At 33.9% G+C, this 22,159-nt stretch overlaps 1 protein-coding gene across 4 annotated transcripts in view; it reads right to left on the bottom strand.

Annotated features, from left to right (window-relative positions):
• Window positions 1-22,159, bottom strand: part of LOC143392659 (caspase-13-like) — a 44,255-nt gene that overhangs the window by 5,700 nt on the left and 16,396 nt on the right. For 3 of the 4 annotated variants that reach the window (XM_076846466.2, XM_076846465.2, XM_076846464.2), the window contains exons 3-6: window positions 13,775-14,029; window positions 12,068-12,168; window positions 10,941-11,114; window positions 4,607-4,841 (exon numbers count right to left, since the gene is read on the bottom strand). In XM_076846466.2, coding sequence (XP_076702581.2) covers window positions 4,607-4,841; window positions 10,941-11,114; window positions 12,068-12,168; window positions 13,775-14,029 — 765 coding nt within the window. Of the gene's footprint in view, window positions 1-4,606; window positions 4,842-10,940; window positions 11,115-12,067; window positions 12,169-13,774; window positions 14,030-20,452; window positions 20,518-22,159 lie in introns of those variants that run through there. The other variant, XM_077108831.1, reaches the window with a different exon arrangement.

Below are 22,159 nucleotides of genomic sequence, written 5' to 3'. Positions count from 1 at the left end.
AATTAATAAATTTCACTGAAACATTTCTACACATGTATATATTATGTCTACTTCCCTTCTACCTTCTTACCATTTCTTTTTATCTGCTCTACACCCAGATCCCTCCTTATTCCCTAATAATCTCTCTTCTATTTTTAGTTCTGTTTTCTTTTGTTCTCATTTATGAGATAAAACATGTGATACTTCTCTTGTTGTGTCTGATTATTTTGCTTAACATCATGTACCCAAGATGGATTATTTTCCTGCAAATGGCACAATTTCATTCTTCTTTTTAGTTGAATAATATTTCTTTGTATGTGTGGATATATGTGTTTTATATACATATATGAAAGTGTGTATATATGCATGTTTTCTTCATCCATTCATCTATTGATAGGCACCTAGGCTGATTCCATATCTTAACTATTATGAATAATGCTGCAATAAACACAGGAAGCAGCATTCTCTCTTTTGTAGGCTGACCTCATTACCTTGGGGTATAAGCAGAGGCTGGTATAGTTAGATCCTACAGTAGTTCTACTTTTAATTTTGGAGAAATCTACATACTGTGAAAAACATCAAATTACCTGGAAAGAACAATTGAGAGGAGGAAAAATTGAATTTGGACTCATAACTTTAGAGGTTCAGTTCATAGTCATCTGACTTCATTACTCTCAGGACTTCATCCTCCCAGGACCAGAACATCATGGCAGAAAGGCATAGCAGAGGAAAACTTTTCAGCTCATGGCAGCCAGAAAGCAGAGAGGGGAAGAGAGGAAGGGACCAGGGAGCAGGTAAACGCTTTCAGGGTGTCCTCCAATGACCTACTTCTTCTAACTAGGTCCCACCTCCCTGTAGTCCATTCAGCTATCGGTGGATGAATCTAGCACATGGACTAATCCTCTAATGAGGTCAGAGCTCTAATCATTGCTTAAAATCCCTATCTCTGAACCTTACTGTATTGGGGCCACGCTTCTAAAGCATGAGCTTTGGGGGCCATTCTAGTTCTAAATCATAACAGGCTCTTTTTTCTCTACATCCTTGCCACCATTTGTTATCTTTTGCTTTGTTGGTAATAACCATTCCACTGGAATGAGATGGAATATCAATGTAGTTTTAATTTGCATTTCTGTTATAGAAAAAGATGTTGAACTTTTTTATAGGCTTTTTGTTCATTTGTACTTTTTAAGAAAAGTATCTGTTCAGATCATTGGCCGATTAATTGGCTGAATTATTTGTTCTTTGGTTGTTACTTTTTTAAAGTTCATTATATATTCTGGATATATATTCATCCTTTTTCAAAAGAGTGGTTGGCAAAGATTTTCTCCCATTCTATAGGCTGACTCTTCACTCTGTTGTTTCCTTTGCTATGCAGAAAGCTTTTTAATTTGATGCTATCCATTAGTCAATTCTTGATTTTGTCAGAAAATTATTGACTCTGACATTATCTTGTAGTATATCTACCATATTTTCCTCTCATAGTTCATGTCTTACATTAAAATCTTCAATTCATTTCGACCTAATGTTTTGCAGCGTAAAGACAAGCATCTAGTTTCATACTTCTGTGTGTGGATATGAAATTTTTCTGGCTCCATTTGTTGAAGAAACTATCTTTTTCCCAAAGTATGTTGTTGGCACCCTTGCTGGATTTGATTTATATGGTAGTAGATGAGTGGATTCATTTCTGGGTCTTTGATTTTATTTCATCCTTCTATACGTCTGTTTTAATGCCAATATCATGCTGTTTTTGTGGCTTTGTAGTATAATTTGACATCAGGTATTGTGATTCTTCCAGCATTGCTTTTATTTATTTAATATTTTGCTTGTTTATTTATTTATTTATTTTTAGCTCAGGATTCCTTTCCCTATTTGGAATATTTTATACTTCATAAGAATTTTAGGATTGTTTGTTTTTAGTTCTGTAAATAATATCATTAGTATTTTTATTTTATTTTATTTTTATTGATTTGTTTGTTCAGTACTGGGGACTGAACCCAAGGACACTTTACCACTGAACTATATTCCCAGTTCTTTTTATTTTTTTTTTTTATTTTAAGGGTCTGGCTAAGTTGCTTAGGTCCTCACTAAGTTGCTGAGACTGGCCTTGAATTTACAATTCTCCTACTTCAGGATCCTAAGTCACCGAAATTATAGACATTTTGCCACCATGTCCAGCACTGGCAACAGTGTTTTGGTGGAGGTTTCTTTGAATCTATAGATTATTCAGGGTAATATTGCCATTTTAACACATTATTAATCCTCCACATTCTTGAATGTGAGAGGATTTTTCAACCTTCTAGTGTCTTCTTCAGTTACTTTTTCAGTGTTTTATTATTTTTCATTCTAGAGGTCTTTTACCTCCTTGGCTAGATTTATTCCTAGATATTTTATTTCTTTTGAGGCCATTGTGAATGCAATTGTTTTCCTGATTTCTTTCTCAGCAAGTTCTTATTGTTGTATAGGAGGACCAATTTTTGTATGTTGATTTTGTATTCTTCTACCTTACTGAATTTGTTTATCAGTATTTGTGAATTCTTGAAGGTTTTCCATCTGCAAATTGAGAAAATTTGACTTCTTCCTTTCAAACTTTCAACCCTATTTTTTCTTTATTTTGCCTAATTTCTCTGACTATAATTTATAGTACCATATTGAATAAGAATGGTAAGCATGGCTATCCTCTTCTTGTTCCTGATCTTAAAGGAAATACTTTCAGATTTTTCTCAATTCTGTATGGTGTTGACTATGGGTCTGTCATATAGCATTCATTATGTTGAGATATATTTTTTCTGTATTTAATTTAGTCAGGAATTTTTATCAGGAAGGCAGATTGAATTTTATCAAAGGCTTTTACTGCATCAATTGAGATGATTATGTGATTTCATCCTGGATTTGATTTATATGCTTTATTATAGTTATTTATTTGGATATTTTGAACCATACTTGCATCTCTGGAATAAATTAACTTGATCATTGTACATGATCTTTTAAATGTGCTGTTCAATTTGCATTATTTTATTGAGGACTTTTGCATTTATGCTTATCAGGGATATTCATCTGTAGTTTTATTTGTTGTTGTGTCCTTATCAGGTTTTATTAGCAGGATAATATTGGCTTCATAAAATGAGTTTGAAAGGGTTTCTTCCCTTTATATTTTATGAAATATTTTGAAAACCATTGGTGTTAATTCTTTTTAAAATCTGGTAGAACTGAGCAATGAATCCATCTAGTCCTAGGCCTTTCTTTGTTGGAAGTCTTTTTATTATTGCTTTAATCTCACTACTCATAATGATCCATTTAGGCTTTTATACACATTTGATTTTGTTTTATCAAGTCATATGTGACTAGAAATGGCCCATTCTAGATTATCTAATTTATTGGCTTATGTTTTAAAAATGTTCTCTAATTATCCTTTATATTTTAGTGATATTTTTGTCTCCTTTTTCATGTTTAGCTTCATTTAGTTCAATCTTGTCTTTGGGGGTTGGGCAGAGGTCAGTTTAGCTAAAATTTTGTTTTATCTTTTCAAAGAAACAATTCATTTTTTTTTGTTTTTGGTGATACTTTGTACTATCTTTGTCATCTTCATTTTTTTCTCCTCTGATCTTTATCATTTATTTCCTTCTATTAAATTTGGTTTGATTTCTTGATATTTTAAGCCCTTGAGATGTATGACTGTGTTATTTATTTAAAATGTTTCTGTTTGTTTTTTGATGTAGGCACTCACTGCCATAAACATCCCCCTTAGTACTGCTTCTGTGATGTCATACAGGTTCTGGCATGTGGTGTGTCCATTTTCACTTGGTTTTTATATTTTTACATTTCCCATCCCTGATTTCTTCAATAACTTACTCACTGTTCATTCAAAACTTCCATGTGCATAATATCTGTAGTTTTTCTTACTGTTCATTTCTAGTTTCATTTCTCTGTGATAAAATGCAAGAAATTATTTTACTTTTTTTTTAATCTGTAAGGACTTGTTTATGACCTAATAAAGGTTATATTTTGGGAAAAAGTTCCATGTGCTGCTGAAAAGAATATGTTCTTCAAATGTTGGATGAAATATTATATAGATGATTGTCAAGTCCATTTGATCTATAATGTTTCCCTGGTTTTTCTTTTTGGTGGGGGTGGTGTGTGTCTGGAAGAGCTATGTATTTGTGAGAGTGGGTCAGTGAAGTCACTCACTATTATTATATTAGAGAATTTTCTTACTTTCAAATACATTTCATTAAAATGATTCTGTCCCAGAGTTTTAATATTTATGCTTAACAGATTTAGGAATTCTGGAATTCTCTTTCATCACTTACAATGAATTAAAATTATATAAAAATGTCTTCACTGAATTAGAGCAAATTATATTCCCTGCTTTTATAATTATGTCAATATGAATCCTAATGTTATGTACAACTAAAAATATAACAAAAGGGAAAAAAGCCAACAAAATGTCTTAACAAAATGTCTTGACAAGAAAAATTCTCATAATAACACTGTAAATGGGATTTTCTAATAATTAAATTTAGTTTATGTGCAGTAGATAAGGCCTATGATTATTTCTGTAGACATAAAACATCCATCATAGTGTCCTGCACACCTTCAAAATTATTTTATCTTCCATCTCAGAACTCACCACCTCTGCAGGCCTGCACAATGATGACCTTGGGTTTGTCTTTAAGCGCGACACAGTTGCAGTTGTTGAATATCTGAAAGATGCTGTCATAAGGTAGCACATCTTCGTTTTCCTTACTATGCAAAGTTCCACAGATTCCATGAAGGGTGCCATGAGACATAAGCACCAAAAACATGCTGTCTGAGGATTTGTGCTCTGGTAAGTCAGCAAATTTCATCAGCTCCAACTTCATATCCTGTGAAAAGGCCAATGTCATACTTTAATAAGAGATATTAAAGCCAATCTGACTTCCTAGATTCACTACAAGCATTCAAGGAAAAACACGTAATTTTTATCATGGTATCTTTACATAGTGGTTACTCAATAGTGATAATTGTTTTATTTTCCTTTCTCAATAGGACAGTAGGTTCAAACTTTCTGATCTTGATGACATATTATAAAGTGTCTTCTTAATGTATTATATATTCATGAATGTTACTCACAATATTTCTTCCTTTCTCCCTCTATCTTTTCTCTCCTTAACTAACTGGAGTCTTATGTTTTATTTTATTTTATTTTTTTTTAAAGAGAGAGGGAGAGAGAGAGAGAGAATTTTTTAAATATTTATTTATTTAGTTAGTTAGTTAGTTATCGGCGTACACAACATCTTTGTTTGTATGTGGTGCTGAGGATCGAACCCGGGCCGCACGCATGCCAGGCGAGCGCGCTACCGCTTGAGCCACATCCCCAGCCCTGAGTCTTATGTTTTAAATGCATCATACCACTTTCCTTCTTAACCCCTTCCTATACGCTTAAACTAAAATAGAAAGCTTCTGGCCTGATTATATTCCACTCTCCTGCTATACTCCTGCCCTTGCTTGTCTTGCTGGTCTCTTTCCCATACTATATTTATTCTCAGCTTAGCCCTTTCAATTTCTAATTAATTATTGGGGTCAGGACCCATGCCAATCATTTTTTGTCTAGATGCATGTAATTAAGGATATTTGAAGTTGAAAAGAGACATAGAGATTCTGGGAAATAGTAGACTAGAGGGATCCATCTATATGGTAAGCTATTCTTAGATTGAATAAGAATAACAGTTCCAGGTCTGCACATTGGGAAAATACTTACAAGGGGCACTTTCATTTCAAATTGGTGGTCTGAACTCTGTGATAAGGACCAAGTCCTAGAGGGATAGAACCGGGACTAATCAGGGTTGGGGAGAAAAGGTGACCTGCAGTGTCCTCCTACCAGCTCTACTACATTTCCTATGCCCACAAGGATCTGAAGAAACTGCTAAAGTAATCGGGAGACTTTTCACACACCTCTTCCCAGGACAGAGACAGAGGTTCTCAGAACAAGGGATGCAGCACAATCTGGATTGTTCCACAGACTCACTGGGCGAGAGGCCTTTCCAGTAGCACCTGCCAGAGTTGCAATCCCATCCCCAATTGGAAGAACATAGTCATACTGAAGTGAATCTGTTCACAACAGTTCACACTCCCTCCAATACTTTTTTCCAGGTAAGGAGTGGGTAAAGCTTAGAATACAGATGTTCTTATCAAGTTTGGCTAGTATGGGAAAGAGCTGAGAACTAACAAATAGTATGAAAAGTGTGCCATGCAAACATTCTCATAGCTGGATAATTCTAAACTTGAAACATTGGAAAGAAATTTCTCCTTTTTTTAAAACCTCAGTAAGAAGAAAACATGTTTTTTTATGATTGCAAAGTGATTTCTAGTGTTTTCCCTCATTATTATTTTCTTTTTCAGAGTTGTATCTAATTTACTTATTTTGTTAATAAATTGTATTCTTTCTCAATAGACCTTTTCTTCTTTTCATTTCCATTCCCTTCTCTACCACTCTTTTTCCGTCCTCATTTTGAATTCTGTCTCACTTACTTCCTCCACCATTTTTTCTTTCTTGTTTTTGTCCCTTCTTTGAATAAAATTTGATATTAAGTATACTACCATTAATATTTAACCTGTCAATTTATTTTATATTATGTCTTACCTACTTCTTTCATTGCTTAATAAAGTTGTAGAGATTATTGGTAATTAGTTTTTTTTAACATATGTTGACATATGGTTTGCTATTATGCTATCACTGTTACTGGAAGTTACTCTTTTCTCTGAGAGCACTGGTGGTTGAACTTAGAACCTTGATTATGCCAATTGGATGTTCTCAAGCCAAGATATACCCACCAACTCAGATTGTAAAGAGATAATGACTCACTAAAGAATTTCATAACTACTAAACCAACATTGCAAAAGATGCTTAAAGAAATCCTATACATATAAGTAGATGGTATTAACAACCAAAAAAGATGATGAATGAATAAATCTTGTTAAAAGACTAGATAGGCAAATACTAATTAGGATTGAATTAGACATTAGAAGTAAATCAAAATGGTAGAGAATTATAAATGCCTTCCTATAATAGCACTGAATGTTAATAATTTCAACTCTTCATTTAAAAGACATAAATTTGAAGATTTGATTTTTAAAAAAGACCAAACTATGTATTCCCTACAAGAAACATAACTCATAAGCAAATACATTAACAGGTTAAAAGTGAGAGGATGAAAAATTATATTCTATGCATATGGAACCCAAAAGCAAACAGTACTTAATTACTCTCATGTCTGACAAAATAGACTTCAAGCCAAAATAAATCTGAAGAGACAAATGAAAGTCACTATAAACTTGTAAATGGAATAGTCCAACAAAAAGATATAATGATAATAAAAAGTTATGCCCCAAACTTTGAAGTACTTACTTACATAAACCAAACTCTGTTCAACATAAAGGTTCAGATAGATTCCAATAGAATAAAATTTGATAATTTCAATATATCTTTTAACAATAGAAAGATCATCAGTTATAAAATGAGCAAGAGTTTAAAACATGATAAATCAAATAAAATTAACAGACATCTATAGAACATTTGATTTAACAATAGCTGAATACTTTCTTCTCAGATGCTATTTTGGAACTCTTTTCCAAAATAGTCCACAGTTTAAGCTATAAAACAAGATTTGGCAAATAAAACTGATTGATAACAATCCCTTGAATTTTAACAGATCATAATGGAATGATATTATAAAACAACACAAGAAAAAACTAAAAAAAGCATATAAACCCATGAAAATAGATTGAAACACTTTTATATGATGAATGCATCATCAAGGAAGGCATAGAAAAAATTAAAACATTTTTAGAATCATATAAGAATATAAATAGTATATACCAAAACCTCTTTGACACTAGAAAGGCAGTTCTATGAAAGAGTCCATAATAATGAATGCCTATATTAAAAAATCAGAAAGGACTCAAACAACCTACTGATGCAGCTCAAGGTCTTAGAAAACAAGAACAATCAATTGCACAAACAACAAGAAGGAAATAAAAAAGATCAGAACCAAAATTGATGAAGTAGAAAACAAAAATACAAAGGTGTGGCTCTTTGAAAAGAAAATAATATTTGTAATCTCTTAATGTCATTGAAATCCAGAAAAGTGATAGGAACTACATCAAAAAGTGTATTCCAATAAACAGAAAAATTACGAGGAAATGGATAACGTTCTAGACACATATGACCTATCAAAATTGACCCAAGAGGGGGAAAAAACTAAATAGGCCAATAACAAGAAATGTACATGAAGAAGAAATAAGAAGTCTTCCAGAAAAGAAAAGTTCAGGACCGAATGGATTCCCATCTAAATTCAACCAGATATTTAAAGAAAAATTAATGCCCATGTTCCTCAAATTATTTCATGAAATAGAAACTGGTGGAACACTCTGTATTTATTCTATGAAACAAGTATCACTCCAATACCCAAACCAGATACAAATATATCAAGGAAAGTAAGCTAGAGACCAATAACCCTGTAAACATAGGCAGAAAGTCTGTAATAAAATATTGGTAAATCATATTCAGAACGCATTAAAAAGATTGCACATCATGACCAAGTTGGCTTCATTCCAAGGAAACAGGGTGGTTCAACATATGCAAATAAATAAATGTAATTCACCCTAAAATAGAATAGATACAGAGAAAACCTTCAAAAAATTCAGCATCCATTAATGACAAAAACATGTAGAAGCTAGGGATAAGAGGAACTTAAATAACATTATATGGGCTCTATACAACGAGCCCAAAGCTAACATTATACTGAATTGGGGCCATCTAAAAGCATTTCCTCTAAAATTTGAAAAAGCCAAAGTTATTAATTCTCACCAGTCTTATTCAGTGCAGTAATTAAAATTCTTGCCAGGGAAATTAGGCAAGAAAATGAAATAAAAATGATTCAAATAATAAAGGAAAAAGTCAAATATCACAGTTTGCAGATTATACATTTCTATAATTAGAAGATCCTAAAAGCTTCACCAAAAGTCTTCTAGAGCTGGTAAACAAATTCAGTAAACTAATAGGATACAAAATTAACATACAAAACCAAGAATTTTTCTATAATCCAAGAGTGAATTTGCTAAGAAAGAAATAAGAAAAATAATACCTATCATAATAATCTCAAAAAATACTAACAATGAATCTAAACAAAAATGAGAAAAACCTCTTTAGCATATATAGGAAAAAATTGAAGAATACACTAGAAGATTGAAAGACATCCTGTGTTCATGATTGGACAGAATTAATATTGGTAAAATGGCTATATTACCAAATTGCATTGAATTACCAAATTCAATGCAATTTCCATTAAAGTACCAATGAAATTTTTTACAGAACTAGAAACCTGCTCCTTAGATTCACATGGAAGAATATTAGACCTAGAATAGTCAACATGACACTAAGAAAAAGGAGCAACACTGGAATAATCATAATACCCAATTCCAAATTATATATTTCAAATTATAGATATGTAATAACAAAACAATACAGTACAGGAATAAAAACAGAAATATATAACAATGGGATAGAATAGAAGACCAAGAGACAAACCCCAACTGTTACAGTCATCTAATCCTTGACAAAGGCACGAAAAAACATATGTTGGAGAAAAGATAGCCTCTTTAACAAGTAGTGCTGAGAAAACTGGATATCTACATGTAAAAGAATGAAACTAGATCCCTATCTTTCTCCCTGCACAAAAGGCAACTCAAAATGGATCAATAACTTACAATTATTACACCTGAAACATTGCTACCGCTAAAAGAAAACAGGGGCAGCATTCCAACACATACATGCAGGCAACAATTTTCTCATCAAGATTCCTAAAGCTCAGAAAATATTTTTTTAAATAAAGAAAAATGGGATAGAATTAAGTTTAAAAATTTCGGTACAGCAACATGAACATTTACCAGCCTTAATAGAGAGCCCACAGATTGAGGGAAAATCTTTGCCATCCATTCTTCCAACATAGGATCTCTATTCACAATATATAAATAATTCATAAAATTTAAAACTAAAACAAAACATACAAATAACTCAATTGGTCAATGGGCATGTGAACTAAATAGGCATTTATCAAAAAGAAATACAAATGGCCAAAAATATATGAAAAAATATGTCAAATATCTTTAGCAATCAAAGGAATGAAAATAAAAGATGCACTGAGATTTCATCTAACTCAAGTTAGAATGGCCATCATCAAGAATACAAATAACAATTAATGCTAGTAAGAATGTGGGGAAAAGGGAACTTTTACACATTGTTAGTAGGGATGAAAATCTGTATGAATGTTCTTCAAAAGATGAGAATGGAACCACCACAAGATATAGCTATACCACTCCTTGCTATTCACCCAAAATAATTAAAGTAAGCATACTATATAAATATATTAATACTCATGTTTATATCAGCACAATTCACAATAGTCAAATTATGGTACCAATCTAAATGTCCATGAATTGCAAAATGAATAAAGAAAATGTGATACATACACACAGCCATAAAGAAGAATGAAAATACATAATTCACATGAAAATGTATGGAACTAGAGAGCATTGTGTTGAGTGAAATAAAGCAGACTCAAAAATTCAAGGATTTAATTTTTTATCTCATATGTAGAAACTGGAGAGAAAGAAAAGGAAGAAAAGGGATCTCATGGAAATAGAAAGAGACCAATAGGATAGAGGCCGAGGAGAGAGGAGGGTAAAGGGAGATGATGAGGAATGAAATTGATCAAATTATGTGCATGTACAAATATGTCACAACAAATCTCATTTTTATGTATGATCATCATGCACCAATAAATTTAAAAAAATAAATAAACAGACATAAATTTAATTCTTTCATTTTGGTCACACATACTATATAAAGTTATTAAGATGCCTATCATGGAGCTAAATTGTTAGTAGAAGGATATACATGTTTGGAGTTAGTGAGGGGCTCTTACCTCAGCTTTAAGATTCTTTTTCACCTTCACAGTGTAGTCCAGGCTTTCAAGCAGCCCCTTCATTTCTGTGATGTCACATTCAGCCCCACTCCTCACAGTAATATACTCAAACTCTATATTGCATATAATGAGCGCCTGACGAGTGCGATTATTTTTCTCCTTTATTGGATAGATCTGTATGAAATGGATATATAGCAAATTTGATTTAGCTGAGCCCTTTTAAGTATCCATACACCTATGAGCATATGTTATTAGGTCTCATTTAACTCCTTTCTCCCCTAAATTCTAAAAAAGATACATCTTCATCTCTCAAGGTTCTAGATCCAGAATCAGGACACATCTGGAATGGTTACTCAAGAATCTTGAGGAAACTAGAATAATTCCTACATTCTCCTCCTCCTCTTTCTGTTCATCCAGTAAATCTTTCTTAGTATTCAAGGTTCTGATCAAATTTCATAAAATCTAAGATATATTTGTCATTGACTCCAGTAAAAAGAAAAAAAAAATGAATGAAACAAGTATCTTTTGGCAACTGCATTATTTTGACATTACTTTTAACATGTCAGCTTAAAATCCTTTAGAAGCTTTAATGATTTTTTTTAAAGAGAGAGAGTGTGTGTGTGTGAGAGAGAGAGAGAGAGAGAATTTTAATATTTATTTTTTAGTTTTCGGCGGACACAACATCTTTGTTTGTATGTGGCGCTGAGAATCGAACCCGGGCCGCACGCATGCCAGGCGAGCGCGCTACCGCTTGAGCCACATCCCCAGCCCAACTTTAATGGTTTTTTAATGTTTAAAAAAAAATATCTGGCAAGTCTAGGCTTCTCAACTAGAGTACAAATAATAAATACTCAGTCATATTATCTGATAAATATTTTGATTCTATGTGCACAGCTGAAATTTCATAACCACAAAATATATGAGAGTGAATAAACAACAATATGACTCATATGCCTTTTACTATGCAGTTAAAAAAGAACTGGACTTTAACTGAGGCAATATGATCTTGTCCTTGCTCCAAATCATCTATGATAAAGGTAACTGTCCCACCTCCCTGAAGTTGGTGTTATATCCTTAGTGAGAGCAATTGCTTATTTCTCCTCTTTTTCATGCACAGATCACAGTACCTTTTTGGTGTTTTCATTATGCAGTCTCTGGAATTGCTCAGGAGAACAAAGCTTGAGGGTATTAGTTGATTCTGCTGGCTCAACTGTTCCGGCCTTAGTTCCTGAATAAGTTGTAGGATGCATTACATTATATAAATTTTCATTTCTGCCTCTTTGACCCTATTTATGACCTGATAAATTTGAGACAGTGGGAAATCCTATGAAGAATTTTAAATAACTAAAGACTATACTCACATCTAACCACAGGTGTATGGAGATGTATTGTGACTGGGGAAGAAGAGAGAAGTTTTTGATAGAGAAAAATGATCCATTAAAAAAATGCAAGAACATGTTCTCATAATTCTAAGGGAAATACCTCCAAGTTTTCAAGTCAAATTTGGCCTTTTCACATTCTGCAAAAACAATGATTTTTCCAGTGGTTTTACTTTATGGTGTTTACTCATTCACATAGACTTCTGTAGTCTCTGAGCAAGAACATTATAAGTAAATATTTATCAGTGTGCTTTCCAATGGATATACAATGTGAATTGCATGTGCAATTTAAAATTTTGTACTATCTGTATTAACAAAGTAAAAATAAACAGGGAAAATTAATTTTAATAGTATGTTTTCTATGTCCAAAATAGTGTGTAGTATGTTCAAAAAATTATCATTTCAACCTTTGTAACTAGATACAATTCAATGTCACATGTGACTAGTGGCTACCATATTGGACAGTACAATATCCCATATTGGATGAGTAGTTTGAACTCTGGAATATCAAGTCTGTCACTGGTGACTTGTGTCTCAGAACTTTTGAACTCTAGCAATTCTCTTTATTCAATATGGGTAAAATGCTTTCAAAAAGTTATGAAATTTGGGACATTTTAAAGGGATTTCCTTAGTCATAGTTGTAATTCACAGAAATGTGTAAGCATTGAAAAAGTCTAAATTTTGGCACTTACATAATAATCATAACGAACATTTGTCACTTGTTTATCTTTCATTTGTTTATGCATCTTACATTAATTAGTTGTTTGCTATGTGTCAAGAACTCTACTTATTGCTGTTACTCATTGAAAAAGAAATCAGGTGTGTCCTAGTGGGAAAAACTTGATAGACATAGTCTCATCTACTGAGATGGAAAGGGAACAGAAATGGAACAGATTTAATTAGGGGAGCAAGTCTTTAATTTAAAATATGTTACTTCTATGAAATCAATGGAACATTTGAGCAGAAATGTTGAACATGCAGTTAGAGCCTAATGAGTTTGGAGTTTCTGGAGAAAATTTTGGACAAGAGTTAATATTTTGGGAATTATCACGTGTCTGTCAGTAGATGTTCCTAGTCTTACAAAGTCATATAAAGAAGTAGTATATCATCCCATCTAACAGATACTAAGCCTGATAACTGAAGAGGTGGAAAAACTTATACAAAATTACCTAATTTACAAGGTGACAGAATCTTATTGTAAATTTCGCTTTCTATAATGTTTCTAATAGTGAACTATTTCTATCAACAGCCTAAACAAATGATAGCTTTTTAGCGAATTAGAAACTGATCTCACCAGAGAAAAGGCAAAGTGGCCTATGAGAAGACAATGATTGCTTTTGTGAAAACTACATTCATGATGAAATGATAGGAGGATCATACAGACTCTGCATGGGCCCAAGGTTTGAAAAATTCCAGAAATTTTGAGGTAGCTTTTGTCAGTGATTCCAGTCTTACCTTCTGTATCTTTGGCCTTTTTGTCCGCCTTAAGTAAACTCTGGAAAACCGAGGGAACTGCCTCTAGGGGTTTCTGTCGTATGAAGTCCGCCACAATCCAGGCCTTGTCTCTAGGTGCGGCATTATTAAATTTTTTCTTTTCATCTTCTGGTAATCTAATCACATCTTTTTTCACCAAATTGTCCAAAAAACCAGTGATGGCTCTTTTGCTCTCAGTTTCCAACTTCCTAAGTTGTTCTATTTCTTGTTTTTCTTCTGTCAGAAATAGAAAAAAATCCTTCAACTGTAGGCTAGGCTTTAAGAGTTTTACTCTCACCTTAGACACAGCCTTAACATAAAATGCAATCACCATCTCCAAAACAAACTGCTCAACTCTTCATTGAACCCATGGACATCGCACACCTCCTTGAATTTGTAACAAACTATAGTGATTCCTTGTTACCTAAGTGTTTGGTCTTTCTTTCTTTCTTTTCTTTTCTTTTTCTTTCTTTTTTTTTTTTTTTTTTTTTGGTTTGTTTGTTTTTTAAAGAGTTTCTTTTCTCCCAAATGTGGCATTGGGCCAAATGTTATGTCATCCACTGTTCTCATATTCTTGTTCTTTTACTTACAGCTTATGGTAGTGATGATGCTCCTCCTGGGATATGTGATCTCAGGAAACTCCATGCCTTTGTCTAGGCAATTCATTCCTCCCACTAGAGCATGGGCTTTTCCCGCTCCTCTGTATTGAGTGTCTTTGGTCAAGTGCTATCTTGGAATGCACATCATTTTATACAGTTGCTATACTCACCCCTCAGAGCCTAAAAATATTTTAAAAGACTTCATATGCTTGCTAACTGAATATATAAATTAATGAACAAATAAAGGAATGCCCTTAAAGTTCTAATTCTTTAAAATTTTATTCTCAACCAAAAATCAGAATTGAATCTATGATGACAAACCTTCCATTATGGTAAATTATTTGTCACTGGGATACTGTATCACTACTTCTTAGGACAATTTAAAATTTTATAGAGGAAAAGGATACAGATATCAAAGTATTAAATGAATCCTTTATTTTAATATTATCAATGAAAATTGGGAAGTTTGTAAATAGGAAGGCAGGATACCTGATCAGTTCTCAGTTAACTTTATAAATACAGTTATTCAATCTTTCTAGATGTCAGGATGACTTTGACACAAAATGACATTATTTAAAGAAGATATCAAGACATTGAACAAGAACTTTGGCCTAGAAGCACCAGCCACATCATTCATACTATCTTGACTTATATTTTCAGCAAATGTTTATTGAGTAATTATTATGAGAAAGGCATATGGAAGCTGAAAACCATAAAAAAGTTTCCTAATATCAATTAATTTAATGAAAAATGAAATCTTATGCACTAGTTATGACTAGTTATGAAAGTAATACATAGCAAACCACCATATATCAGCATTATTTCTAAGTCATCACATTAGGTTGTTTACAAATATCAATTGAAACCAGGATTCTCACACTAAACTAATGGATTAGTTATCACATACCTTTTTTAAATAATAAAGTGACAAATAAATTATAAAATATATGGAATTTAAGTAATGACTTTACACTAAGTACACAAATTGGTGTTCAAATTACATTCTTATTCCATGTTCTGTGTAGTTAAATATCACACAGTTTCAGCAACAATAGTCAAAATTTATTAAGCACACATCTTGCCAAGTGCTTGACATAAATCTCACTAAAATATAATAAAAACTATCTCAAAGGTATATTACTATATCGTATCTCATACACAGAGTCATGTGATAAGAATATAGGGTAACTAGTAACTGAGAAGCAAGAATTAAAACCAAGGGTTTTACAATTTAGAGGCTCTAGTCTTGAGTTATCATGTGACATTACTTGAACTTGGTGAAAATTCCCTTAGGGAAAAACAAATGAATCACTTCAGAGACTCAGAAAAGATTCATAAATTCTAGCTGGTGAGATTATTGAGGCTCCATAGAGGAGGTGGCAGAAAAACACTGGTCTTGAAATAGAGAACATGAGTGTTGTAGAGTTTTTAAAGAGTTGAAAACAGTACTTAGGTTAGTGTGTGCAGTATCCACCCTGCCTGAGGTCTGGGCTTCTGTTTTGTTCATTTGTGTGTGCAAGAAATAGTGAAGGATTGACTAAATGAATGATATGTAAAGTAACATGGTAAGCAATAAGAGATTTACAAAGGAATAAGAGCCTGAATAAAAGCTGTCAACATCATATTCAATAGTCAAAAGTTGAAGATTTTAATAAAATTGGGAACAGGGAAAATATGCTACCCTTGCTACTTTTATTCAACACAGTACTGGAAGTCCTAACAGGAACAACGGGGCAAGAGAAAAAAATAAAGGGCATACCTATTGGAAAGGAAGAAGTTAATATGCCCCTGTCTGTAGACCACATGATTTTATAGATAGAAAATCCTAAACAGTCCACCATAAATCTATTAGAACAAATAAGTAAATTCAGCAAAGTTTCAGTATGCAAAATCAACACACAAAAATGAGTAGCCTTTCTGGCCACTTACAACAAAATATCTGAAAAATAAGTTAAGAAGTTAGTTTTACTTAAAATAGCTTCAAAAATAGATAAATAAAATTCTAGAGAATAAATTTAAACAAGGAGGTGAAAACATATGCACTGAAAACTATAAATCCCTGATGAAAGAAATGGAAAAAGACATTATATCCTATGTTCATGAGTTGGAAGAATTAATATTGTTATAATGTTCATAATACCTACTATAATCTAAATATTCAATGCAATGCCTTTAAAAGTTGCAATGACATTTTTATAAAAATAGAAAAAACATCCTAAAATTCAAGTGAACCCACTCCCCACACACACATACACACCAATAGCAAAGACACTCTTAAGAAAATAAAGTTGAAGTCAATGTCCTGATTTCAAAATAGACCACAAAACTTGAGTAATCAAAATAGCATGGTACTGACATTAAAACAAAGACATGGACCAGTGAACCAGATAGAAAGCATAGGAATAAACCCAAGTACTTACAGTCATTTGATTTTCAACGTAAGTGCCAAGAACACATATCTAATTTCCAATATATGAAATTAGCAAAACCTGGTGCTGTACAATCTTTAACCTTATTTATAGCTTATTTTCTATCACCATTCATGTACTGATTTCATCTGATAAATATGTGCAGAGTTCTAACTGTTCAATTCTCCTCTTCAGACCAACATCTTTCTCTTCTTAATTACCCCAAGAGCCTTTATATACTTTTTATGCCCTTCTTATCTATTTTTCACAAGGATGCAGAGTGAGTATTCCACTGTTAAGAGATCATCAAACCTCTCAATTTAACCTAATTTAGGTGTCATCATTCAGCTTCATCTTCTGATCCTGTCTTCACTTTGCTCACTACCTTTGAAATATTCTGTCCTTCTTTTTTTTCTAGTAAACCTCTGCTACTGAATCCCTTCATTTTCAATCCCCTACTCCTTCATTTCTTCCTGTCCTCCCATCGTCTCTTTTTATCCTCCATATCTCAGATGTGACAGCACTTTCTTAGGGGAATGCTCCTTGATGCTTCCTAGACATAAATGTCAAATGTATGTGATCCTAGGGTGGCGTGTTTCTCCCATTGCTAGCATTATTTTCCATATGAATGTGGTTCCAAACCTACTTATCCCTATCCCACCATCATATTCCATGCTTGCTCCGTGAGTACAGGTTCTGTGAGATAGGTCTACACTATTGGCATTCAGAGGGCATACAGTAATTTTCTACTGAATCACTGATCACTGAATGTAGTAAAAAATACAAAATTTAGCCATGTCCTGACTTAGAGAATATTTAACAGCAAGCTAAGTAAATTTGATACATTTGACAGGTAATAAGAGCACACTGGAAATTTTCAAGTGATGGTAGTTACATTTATTCTTCTACTCATTCAGAGATATGGAATGGGTGTCTACCTATAAATACATTCTGCTAAGGTTGGAGATACCATTTTGGAAAGATATTCTTACATATCAAGGCTTACATCAAAATGGAGAGATGGATGTGCAAGTAACTAAATACAAACACTAATAATTTAAGTAATGGGCGTATGAATAAAAAAAGCAGAGGGTGGGAGGGGAATGTAACCCAAGGTAGAGGACAGCTGCCCAAAGGAGTAAGCGCTTGGAACTGAGTCCTGAAAGTGGAAAGCTACACCTTTGAGAACCTGGGCGCTTGTCTTCTGGCAGGGAGCAAAGTGGGCATAAACAGAAAGGCTCAAGAGATCTGATGTAATCTGGAAGCTGGGAGAACTGCGCATTAGAAGGAATACTAAGGTAAGCAGAAATGTACAGCAAAAATTGAAATGGGAGATTTCAGATGCAAGCAGCAATTTAGGGTCATTTGCAGAAAATTAAGGTAATGTCAGTATCTCAGGATCTTCATTATGAGAATCTGATCTACCTAGGATCACTCTGCTCAGTAAACATTTGACCTAAGGCAAATTATGTAACTCATCTCTAAGTATCTTCTTCAGCTACAAAATGGCAATAATATAGATCTAATTACATAGTTTTAAATCTTTAATTAAAAAGCATAAAATAGCTACCCCATATACATTGTTGCCAAAAAATCAGTTGTTATTTATTATTGTGGTAGTAATTGTCAAATTGGGGTTATAGTAATTATAAAAATGGAGGAAATAATTTAGAAGACAAAATTAATCAACACCACAATTTTGGTCCTGATTCTTCAGGAATTTTAGTTAACAATGGCCAAGAAACTATATGGTTTCTATTTATTGAGCCATTTCATATGTTTTTTTCCTAGTGCATTTCAATTTCTCACATCTTTTACCTAATGATGCCTGGATTCCAATCCAATAACCAGTGTATTAGACTTGCCTGGCCAAAGTCACAGCCATGGGCATGAATTTAACTTATTCCTTTCTAGAAAATTCCTTATTAAAGTAAGAAGATGACAAGGAAAGAAAATAATCAATTCTTATGTTTTGGATCTTAATTTATTTTTTTTCAGATAAGACACAAGGTCTGTAAAGAATTATCCTACACAGAGATTCAAAGAATTAAAGAAACAACAGCAAGAATTTGTAAGTGTAGTGAATGCAGTATATACATTATGTTTCTATTCAGGAAGCTGAAATCATGCCTGAAGGGGATTAATGAAATTATAATTAACTTAATTGAGAAGGTGGAAAACTTGTCTGAAAAGTTCAGATAGATTTTAAAAGGCAATAAGTAGCCAGTGTGTGTTCCTGATTTGGAAAATTGCAGAAATAGGTACATAGAATTTAAGAACTAAGCATTAACTAACTGATCATCTTTGCCAAAAGTGAAAATCTGCAGATAAACTTAAACAAAACCAGCTACATGAGAATTATGTAGATCTCTGAAAGATTATATACGCCTACAGTTTATTTAAGAATATACTATGTGACTGGGCATGGTGGTGCATGCCTATACTCCCAGCAATTTAGGAGGCTGAGGCAAGAGGATTGCAAGTTCAAGGCCAAACTCAGCAATTATCGAGCCCCTAAGCAACTTAATGAGAATTTGTCTCAAAATTAAAAACAAACACAAGGTACTGGGGATGTGGCTCAGTGATTAAGTGCCACTGGGTTCAATTCCCGTTTGTTTGTTTTTTTTTTTTTTAAAAGAATGACCTATGCAGGGTGAGGGTAATAGGGTAACATGAGAAAAATGACAAAACATTGTCCTTTAGGCTGGCATCTAGAACATGTCTCATGTCTTTCTCTGTTTTCTGTTCTATGTTCATGGTCCCCAACCTTCTCTTAGTCCATTTTTCTCCTCTGATTTCTCAGCATTTCTATCTCTGTTCATAGAAAGTGCAAATCCTGAATTTTTAAAATGACTGTAGATTATTAAGATTTATCAGGTCTAATAACTAAATATTAGAAATGTAGATATAAAGTTTAGAAACTGCTGATCTAATCCAACCTCTTCATTTTCAAATGAGGAGAATAAAGCCAAAGAAGTGATATGATGTGATTGAATACTAGCTGCCTCAATACCTAATGACTCCTGACTTAAGCCTTTCCTTTCTGGGTCTGAGACAGGCAACCTGGAAATCATGTGCAGGATGGACTGATTGGAGGGTAAGTCCTGGAGACAGGGACACTAGCTGAAAAACTGTGATAGAAATCCAAGACATCCAGAGTTTTCAGTACGAGAACCAGAAAAATGGGGAGAAAAACGGAGCCACTTTAAACTGAACTAGGATATAATTCAACATAAGAAACAGTAAAGGGGCAGGAACTGAAATCCTCTCAGATCTGTTTCTGGAAAGATTGTTTATGAACTGATGACTAATGCAAAGTCTACAGGAAACAGAAAAAAATTCAGAGTCCATTTAGAAACTTTGAGAATTGTCCAACTCTCAAGCCTTACTCTGTCTTTACCTCCCCCCTGATCATCAGAAACTGAAGGAGAGAAATAAACTTCTGTGTGACTCAAAGATACCTGGAGACCACACTCAGTGTCTCTAAATCCACATCCTGAGTCCAGTGGCACACAAGTGATAAGGGGAAGAACCCAGCTTGTACCCAGCTGGTCTGCTTTCGTTCTGTTACTTCTGCCTGTCACAGAGCAATGAATATAGTGTTTTCTAAGATCCAAGACCCTAGTTCCTAGTCAGGAGGGTACCCCACTCACCAGCCATGGAGGACAGCCTTGGTCCCTTCCTTCTGCAGTGGAGAGAGCACCAGACTAGAAAATGAAAGAAAGTCACCCAGCATTTCTTTAGGTTAGAGGGCGGGACATCTATTTATTGATTTCGAAACTGCTGCTCGGAATTCTTGTTTCCTTGTCGGGAAGTCCCCTGTAGTTTCCAAAATAGCCTCATAGTTTTGAACTACAATCTTAGTCCTGAACTCGAGTTCTTTTCTTTGGAAAGGAGAAAAATAAAGTGGACATGACAAAACATTATCTTATAAGTTTACAGCTGCGTTGTGTTTTCTTTGTTTTTCTTTTCTCTGTGCACAGCCCCCACACCTGCTCTCAGTCCTTCTCTGCTCTCAGTATTTCTACCTCTGCTCACTAAAAGCACACATCCTGAAGGATTTACACCTAACTAATATCCTTTCGTTTCCAGATATCATTAACCATGTTGCTTCTCTTTCCTCTTTAGACTGTGTTACTCATGACAGTATCTTCCTCTCTCTGTCTCCCTGTTTTCTCAATCTTCACTGGAAATTGTTCTGAAGTAACCCTTTTCTTCTCTCCCCAATATGCTTTTCTTGAACTGCCTAAGACTGCCCTGACATTTAATTTTTATTGAGGGTAGCTGTTCTCTGCTTTTTGAAATCTTCTGTCCAAAGGCAGAAGCGGTCTCAGGCTGTAGAAGGAACACCTGAATGTACAAGACAGGTCTGTCTGAAGGAACAATTAATGACAACAAGGGAAAGGGCTGGGATGTATTCAACTTTGAAGGTTTTTCAAAAGGTCAAAATTTACCTTTACTCTAAGGAGTTTAGAATTAGAAAGGGCTCCTTCTTCTGCTGGGAGTCATTAGCCAAGTAGGTATGACAATTTCCTTGCCAGCGTACCCCATGTTGCTTAGTGGAAGGACTCATGGATAGGACATTTTGCAGTAACATTGCATGTAAAGTGACTTTGCTCAAGGACCAGGGTGGATCCGGGTTTAGGGCGGTTCCAGGTTTAAGATTATTCCTGCTGGGAATAGGGCGTATCCTGCTGCCTGAGTTCCCCTTGAGTCTCTCCCGGGATTTAGAGAGAGATTTTGGGAGGCAGAGGAAGTGATTTTGGGAGAGAACGTGGATTTCCCCAGAACGTGATTGTAGAGGGCCGGTGTGAGATCGGGAATAAAGAATTGCTGTTTGAATCTACAAAGCTGTGAGTGGCTCATGATTTTGTGTCCAGCCAGACTGTGGCATTTGTTGGCTCATACGCAAAACGCCTGAAGCTTGGGGGTAAGTGAAATTGCTCGCCCCTGAGGGAAGGTGAGAGAATGGGTGACCATTTCAAAAAACAATGTGTTCTTCTTTTGATTTATTTTGTTTTTGTTTCAAGCTGCCTATCCCTAGAAATTTCTCAGGCAAACTGGAAAAAAAATGGTTGACTAAAGTTTTGAAGTATTTGGCCCTGAGGAAGGGAAAATTGATACAACGATTTTTTATTCCGTCTTTGTTTCATTCAGTTTCGGTTTTGTTTTGTGTTATCTTATTGGGTTGCATTGTTATCTTTATAGTAGATTAGAAATTACTAAAAAAACAACCCAAAAAGGTATTAAGTAAATTGTTAGAGGTTCAGACCATGGAGAAAGACATTTGAGATCAAGCAAAAGAGAAGGTCTCTCGAGCTAGTCAGACAGAGGAAGAAAATTTAAAGGAAAAGGGATTG

Source organism: Callospermophilus lateralis, chromosome 2 (genome assembly GCF_048772815.1).
Source record: "Callospermophilus lateralis isolate mCalLat2 chromosome 2, mCalLat2.hap1, whole genome shotgun sequence".
Lineage (NCBI taxonomy): Eukaryota > Metazoa > Chordata > Mammalia > Rodentia > Sciuridae > Callospermophilus > Callospermophilus lateralis.
Note: the sequence above shows the minus strand (reverse complement) of the source record. Positions and strands in the feature narration are given on the sequence as shown.